The sequence below is a fragment of the Prorops nasuta genome, unplaced genomic scaffold (genome assembly GCF_024137725.1).
Source record: "Prorops nasuta isolate Cenicafe-Biocafe unplaced genomic scaffold, Cenicafe_Pnas_1.2 PNAS00013, whole genome shotgun sequence".
NCBI classification, from domain to species: domain Eukaryota; kingdom Metazoa; phylum Arthropoda; class Insecta; order Hymenoptera; family Bethylidae; genus Prorops; species Prorops nasuta.
Genome location: NW_027116810.1, coordinates 963978 through 971820, shown reverse-complemented (window position 1 = coordinate 971820; position 7843 = coordinate 963978). Strand labels below are relative to the sequence as shown.

The following is a 7843-nucleotide window of genomic DNA, read 5'->3' as shown; positions in this document are numbered from 1 at the left end:
AATTTAACGATGAATCACGCCTAAGCGTTAAAGTGTATGTTTCTCGTTACTTTTACCTGTTTAATACTTTTTAACAATACGCTAAACAAAAATATGGGTTTTATACTTAATAAATTCACCACAAATTTGAAACGTAAAATTTATTTAAATTCAGAAGCTGTAGAAAATATATATTGGGCATTCTTTGTCAAGTGGCAATCATATGTTTTTCAAAGTTGTAAGAAACCTAGAAAGTTATAAGAGGTTTTAAGATTTAATTTTTTCAGATTGTTCTTTCGTAAAGATATAAATATAAAACTGTTTATTTATTTGTTTCTTAAAATGTTATTTACCTTTCTTTTAACAGTTTCTCCCAGTTATTTGGATATTAATGTCTAATAAAAGATCAACAAATTATCAAAATATATTAAAACTGCTGAAATATAAGTTTCAAGATTTGTTTGCACCTTCCCTAATAATAACTGATTTCGAAATCGGATTACAAAATTCTGTACAACTTGTTTTCCCTAGTTGTGATGTTCAAGGTTGCTACTTTCATTATGTTTCAGTGAGTAAATTATATGTATATGAAAATGTAATATTATAGGGTGTCTCTGTGATGAAACATTCTATATACGTTGATATAAAAGTGTAAATTTTATATGAATTATAATAAATTTAAAATTCTCTCAACGATATTATAACTTGAAAAAGGATGCTGCAAATTCCTTTATTTATATTTTATAACATGCATCCAATTTGAGACAAGAGTAAAATCTGTATTAAATTTTTTTATTTCAGACTATTCGTAAACAAGCACAAAAGTTTAAGCTTTTCGAATTATTAAAATTAAAGACGCCTGAAACTTACGGAAAAAGCAATATTTTATTAAGGAAGATGTACAATTTGGCGCTCCTCCCACCTAACTGTATATTTTTGGGATTTCAATTAATTATTGAAAGTTTAGATATTAAAGATCCTGAAGTTAACGAAATTTTCAAAAAACTTTTCAAATATTATGAAAGGTATTGGCTTACCACAATTAATCCCAGAACATTAAGTACTTTTGAAAGAGCAGATAGAACAAATAACTCACAAGAAAGGTACCATCGGACCTTAAAAGAAATGCTTGGTGCTAAACCATCATTCAGTAATTTCATTTGTAAGTAAACTTTATTTGAAGAATTTGGCTAACTTTTTTGTACTAAATTCTGTCGATTGTATATTACAAAATTAATCCATTACAGCCGCATTAAAAGATTTGATTACGACGAATTATAGAACTCTCAATCAATTCAAATGTGGTATTGATGTGAAATATACCAAGAAACGAAGGGCAGAAAAAAGTTTTGATGCATGGGTACAGGAGGAATCTGAAAAAATGAAAAATATAGATCTTTTACCACAAAATACGAAAATACAGATAATTTCAAATTTTTTGAATAATACATACTGTATAGAAAAATTGAGAATTAAATTTAAGAAATATTTAAGGGATAAAGGTATAAATATATAACAGTGATTCCAATAAGTCATATGTTCTAATATATATTGCATCTGATAATAATGAATTATAAATATTTTATGACATACATAATTTTGCGTTTTGATTTAGATTTGCTTAGTTTGGACAAAGTTCCTGCCTGTAACATAATTGGAAAAGGAAGCAAAACAGGAACCATCATTTTAAAAATGTCAATAAATAGATAATAGTTTATTTAATATATTTGAAGGTTACTTTCAGATTATAAAAAATCCATCACTGTTGTAATTATTTTAGTAAAATATTTGCTTTCACAAAGATTTAATAAAAATATTACCATTTTATTTCTGTTAGGGTTAATTATTTTCAAAGAACCAGTTCTTCTTACAGTTTCAAAATACGATAGATTTTATAATTATCTTGCAACAGCAATTATAATGTTACTTTAATTAAGTTTCGGAGAAATTAATATTTTAATGAATTATCTATTTTATAATTGTATTATTAATTTCTTTTTACGTTCGAAACCAAAATGTATGCAAGTTATGTGCATACGCAGAAAAAATTATTAAAATCTCATTCAAAAACCGTTAATTATAATCTCACAAAACTTATATGACAGTAACCGATATTTTTCATAAGTAATGCAACACTTAACAAAAATGCTTAGGCTGAGTTCTACAAAAGTTTAATGTAGTAAAGTGGTATAATATTTGTAACATGAACTACCGCTTTAAGTAACTATTGCTTATTAATGATATAGTTCATATTGCGGATACTATATCGCTTTAAGTAAGTAAACTATTGTAAGACTTGGCCTTAATAGTTTAATGCCTCCCGTTAGAATATTAATCATTAACATACTTGCAATTATTCTTTAGTTAACACAGCTTAGAAATGTGACAAAATATATTTTATACGAGTATCTTGAGTACTGCATAATTCTGTTAAAATGTTATATCTTTATATATTAGACGACAGATTTTGTATTTTATTTCTATATTGTATATTTTTTATCTGCAGTAGTAATGTGTATTCAAGAGAAAACAATATTTATCAATCCTGGCAGCTCATTTTGCAACTTCCAAAATGCTCATTTTAATTTTTATGCATTCTTCTCAATTGCTGAACTTCTTTTCCCTGAAGTATAAAATGTAAGGAAATTATGTTTTGATTTATTAAATCATAAAGCAGATATTTTTATTATACTTTAACAAGTAATATATCATTAACTTACATTTACTTTTTGAGAAGTTTGATTACTCTCGTTGGTCGTTGATTTTCAAAACTGCAGTATCAGGGAATAATGGAAATATAGCAATACCAATTGCCGCTTAAAAGCAATCTATTCAGTATAAAAATACCTTTATGAAACATTACTATATGAATCATAAAAAATTATGCAAAGCAATTGCAGTAGATATATGATATGACTTTTATGAATTCCATGCTAGTCGTTTTCATCATATTATTAGAAACCTGTAGAAATTGAAAATAATTAATAAAGTTATACTGTCATTAATGAATATATTGATTATTATAAAATGCATTTAAAAACATTCATGTAATGGTTTTAATTACAATACTAGAGGTATACGAAAATATTTTAAAATAGTACCATATTAAAAGCTATCATTGAAACATGCTGTAAAAACCAACGTCATTAAAAATATGTTCATGTTAAATTATACTTGTAATTAATATAACTCTTAACAAATTAGTGATACATTTATATCTGATTAACATTTGGCTAGCCAGATATATGTGTTATTTAAAAATTACTCGATTAGTCCTTCCAGTTTTTTACAAAAGAGCTGAAAAAACTTCATAAATACATTTTACTTTATGAGCTGATTTAAAATCCATTAAACACTAAAAGTAACTGCAGATTAATAATATAATGCAGCTGTACCCCAGTAACTATATAGAATAAAATAAATTTAGAAATTACATAATATTTTTATTTTTGGTAACATAATTACTTTAAATTTAAAATACTTATCTAAAATTTATCCTTCGAAAGCATATATATATAGACAGTAGATACAAATGTTATAATTCATATCTCTTGTACGCTTTTAATGATTATAACTATTATCTATTTTAATTTTCTGACTTTTGGTCTTAATTTTATAACTTCTAATTTCTTTTTCCTTACTACATATGTTAAAACTAGTCAAGATATTTTACACGTACATGATAATTGTTACGTGTGTGGGTAACTAAGAAAATCTACAAGTGCGCATGCACAACCATCAACTTACTATTGCTTGAATATACTCAACTTAACTAAAGTTCTGTCCCTAGAAAATTACTATTAAATTTTATGGCACTTTCCCCCCTACCAGCTTGAACTCAAGTTCTGTTTATGAATCCCGGCCTGAATCTAATCCCTGAAAATTAACGTCCATGAATAATAGAAGAAAAGAATATTCCTGTTTCATCCCATTTCATCCTTCAGTTGTGTTGCTAATTTTATTCGAGATTGCAGAATTATATTTCGTTATAATGTTTGCAAGAATATTGTTGACAAAAATTTACTTCAAGCTTTTACCTGCTCAAATAAGCGTAAGATTTTAAGATTCTGCTCATAAATGTGTTTATTATAATAATAAAACGTGTAACGAATTTTAGGTTAAAAGAAATTTAACAAATATACATGAACCTCAATTTATGGGTATAAAAAATACTTTTACAAATAAACTTAAATTTACGAACGAGAAAAATTACGAGCCTATTCCAATATATAGAATTCTAGATGTAAATGGCCAAGTACAAGCATTTCCAGATAAAGAGGTTTTTTTACTTATTATTTTACAATAAAATTATAACATGCTTTTGAATTAGAAGTATAGATGTTTAACAGTTATGCAAATTTGGTTTTTGTTTAAGCTAGATAATGGGATTTTGTTAAAAATGTATAAAAACATGGTTACTGTAAGTTTAATGGATAAAATACTGTATGAAGCTCAGAGACAAGGACGTATATCATTTTATATGCAAAATGTTGGTGAGGAGGCTCTTCAAATAGGTTCAGCTGCTTCCTTAATGATGGAAGATATCATATATGCCCAATATCGTGAAGTTGGTATATAATTTTCTGTTATGATCAATTTAAGCTGTTCTTTTATAGACTATTTGCTTACTGATAACATTTTGCTATACATTAAGCATTACAAACTGTGGTAAATTATAGTCATGGATTTACTACGTAGATCAGTCCATTGAAAAAGTTGCTAGTAAATGAAACAATTAGTACTAGATTAAATAATGATTTTTTATAGGTGTATTACTTTGGAGAGGACAAGATTTAATAAAATTTATGGATCAATGTTATGGTAATTGTGATGACATTGCTAAAGGAAGACAAATGCCTGTACATTATGGTTCAAGAAAATTAAATTTTGTCACCATATCATCACCATTAACAACACAATTACCACAAGGTAAAATATTAATATATTTTATCAACTAAATATTTATTGTACATAAAATGCCACAGTTTAATTATGTGAAATGAATTTAGCTGTTGGATCTGCATTAGCTTTTAAAAAAGGTAAAACTGATAATTGTGCAATATGTTACTTTGGAGATGGAGCAGCAAGTGAAGGCGATGCTCATGCAGCTTTTAATTTTGCTTCCACATTACAGTGCCCCATTATTTTTTTATGGTATGCTATATTTAACCAACTGAAGGTCAGATAGATATTAGTTGTTGAAATTCAAAATTTTTTTATTTATACTTCATGTTTAAGTCGAAATAATGGGTATGCAGTCTCAACACCAACTTATGAACAATATAGAGGTGACGGAATTGCAGCAAAGGGTCCAGCTTATGGCATTGATACAATAAGAGTGGATGGTAATGATGTACTTGCTATGTACTATGCAACAAAAAATGCTAGAGACTACTGTATAAAACAAAATAAACCTGTTTTAATTGAAGCCATGACATACCGGTACTTATAAATTTATTAAAGAATATTTTTAAAATGTTGAAAACTAACAGATTTATGCACATCAATTTACAGGAGTGGTCCACACAGCACGTCTGATGATGGTATGTCTTATCGCTCAATTGAAGAAATAGCACTTTGGAAAAACTGTAAACCAATTTTAAGATTTCGCAAATATTTAGAAGATTGTGGAATTTGGGATGAGCACCAAGATAAAACATTAATTAGTTTTACAAAGAAAAATATTTTATCTCTACTAACTACAGCAGAGAAAAAACTGAAACCTCATTGGAAAGAAACATTTTCAGATGTGTATCATGAAATGCCAAAACACATAAGGTATTTTAAAAAGACTACAAAACTGTTTATAAATTTTCTAAGATTTTGTATGTTATTTTAGAAAACAAATGATTTTTATGGAGAAGCATATTCAAACATGTCAAAGATATTATCCACTGGAACAACATAATTCTGTATAAAATAATGATTAACATATTTGAAAGAAAGAAAAGTTTAGAACTTAATGACCAAATTTATTACTGAGATAATGTATAATTTATACAATAATATATTATGTTTAACATATTAAGTACATTTATTAATATTTACAAAATTACTACTTATATTTGTGCATTCTTTATATTTCTCCATTCGATAACCTCTTTTAGCAGCACTTAACAAAATATTGTGTAGCATATTATACTCATGTGGGTTGTACTGGTTCAGACTTGGGTATATATTTCCTACACAATATAATTTTAATTTAAAAAACAACATTTATCTAAAAATCTTAAAGTACCTTTAAGCTCCAAAATGCCTCTTTTTATTCCAAAGCCAGGATTCAAGCTAGGAACACAAAACAATGATGTATAACTAGTAGCATAATCTTGGTATCGTGGGACGAGAACTTTAAAAAGCTTATGAACTAATTGCTTCTCTCTAATCCAAAAATTTGCTAAATCCATTGTTTCTTTATGTTCTGGTCCATAACGCATTGCTTCTGATATTAGCTAAAAATCAAATTTTAAACATTAATGACAATAATAAAGCTTTAAGATATAACATTTGGAAACATACCAACTCAACGTATTCTTTAGTTTCATCCACTCTATTGTAATTTGCTTCAATCCTCTCATGTTTTAATAAAGCTGTAAGTGTTTTAGAAATTTTGCATAAACGTCCTTCTGGACCATCCTGATTAGATAGTTTATACGGTTTTGTTTTCGAAGTAAATTTTAACTTAGAGATTAGTTTTTCTACATTTGCCTGATTCATTTTAGCCTTAAAAAAAATTGAAAGTACTTTTAATATATGATAATCAATTTATAATGGTTTATAATTTTAGAGCGTTTCTAAAAATTAATCCGACTTTCAACCACCGACAACGTTACATACCCGCCATTTTGTAAAGGCCTAACTCTAAAGGTGCGTTTCGGGGGGTTGGCGACAGTTTACCCAAGTTTACCTAACGGGTTTGGAATTTTTATGTTGCGCAGTTGGCATCAGTGCGATATGATATCTGTAACGTCCTGATTCGCGGGGCTGAATTTACTATACAAAACCCCGTGCTGTTCGCAGAATTACCGTTTCGGGCACTATACGTTAGACTAGTTTGCCCGGGACCGGTCGCGATTCGAAACGTTGGATAAATGAAAATTGCAGAGATATATACCTTGTACGTTGAGAAAGGGCTTCCTCGTCGATGATGGAGATGGAAGGATGAGAAAAATATAGACAATAGGTTCACTTTTGGAAATGATCAAATAGTACATATAATTAAAATAGAGACAATGTGATTACAATTAGATAAAACTATGAAATAAATGCTAGTTAGAATACTGGATACAAGTAATACAAAAAAAATTAATACAAATCGATTTAAGTGACAATGTGTCTTGGTTCAAAGGAATAATTAGAATGAATCTATCCAAACTTAATTGCTACGTTTTCTTAACCTAGAGCTGGACTCTCCGACCCCCGGAGTGGGGGTGCGCTTTGAGCTAAGGCGCATGATTTAGCTCCCCCACTACCTTGTTCTGAATTCAGCAGTTCAGCTTATTGCTATAGTACATCCACAGTGGGAAATTGAATCGTGTGTGCTTTTAACTATAGTGTAGTATATCATTTTCCATGTTAAATTACAGAGTGAAATTAGCCGAACCACACACGATTCAATTTCCCACTGTGTATTTGTTCCCAGGGGAAGAGAGACGTTACAATACCAGAGATGAAACGGGAGATTGCTCATGGCACTCATGGCAGGGTCCTAAAATAATCCTTGCCGGTAGGCGGCGCTGATGCTTGTTGTTAGAAGCAAGGTAGCCAAGTCCGCCATCTTGAATAGTACTACGCTCTATAGTAAGCGAATTTTGATATAAGGAATGCAGACTGCACAAAGTATACTGCCAGCGGAAATACGTCAGTA

The 7843-nt window shown here is 28.7% G+C and overlaps 2 protein-coding genes and 1 long non-coding RNA gene across 3 annotated transcripts; 1 reads left to right on the top strand and 2 right to left on the bottom strand.

The window, feature by feature from the left end:
- Positions 1–1321: 1321 nt before the first annotated feature.
- On the bottom strand, positions 1322–3059 carry LOC136778026 (uncharacterized). Its single transcript, XR_010823355.1, has 3 exons — positions 2700–3059; positions 1433–2602; positions 1322–1352 (listed from the first exon to the last, which is right to left on the bottom strand). It is a non-coding gene; the product is annotated as an uncharacterized lncRNA (long non-coding RNA).
- Positions 3060–3810: 751 nt separating this feature from the next.
- LOC136777987 (2-oxoisovalerate dehydrogenase subunit alpha, mitochondrial-like) lies at positions 3811–6003 on the top strand. The gene is made up of 8 exons (XM_066734578.1): positions 3811–4030; positions 4097–4258; positions 4355–4550; positions 4747–4908; positions 4989–5133; positions 5218–5421; positions 5494–5757; positions 5819–6003. The coding sequence occupies exons 1-8, from the start codon at positions 3872–3874 to the stop codon at positions 5895–5897; spliced, it is 1371 nt and encodes a 456-aa protein (XP_066590675.1). The 5' UTR covers positions 3811–3871; the 3' UTR covers positions 5898–6003.
- Positions 5931–6836, bottom strand: LOC136777989 (large ribosomal subunit protein bL17m-like). Its single transcript, XM_066734579.1, has 3 exons — positions 6496–6836; positions 6218–6428; positions 5931–6161 (listed from the first exon to the last, which is right to left on the bottom strand). The coding sequence occupies exons 1-3, from the start codon at positions 6691–6693 to the stop codon at positions 6004–6006; spliced, it is 567 nt and encodes a 188-aa protein (XP_066590676.1). The 5' UTR covers positions 6694–6836; the 3' UTR covers positions 5931–6003.
- Positions 6837–7843: the final 1007 nt, after the last annotated feature.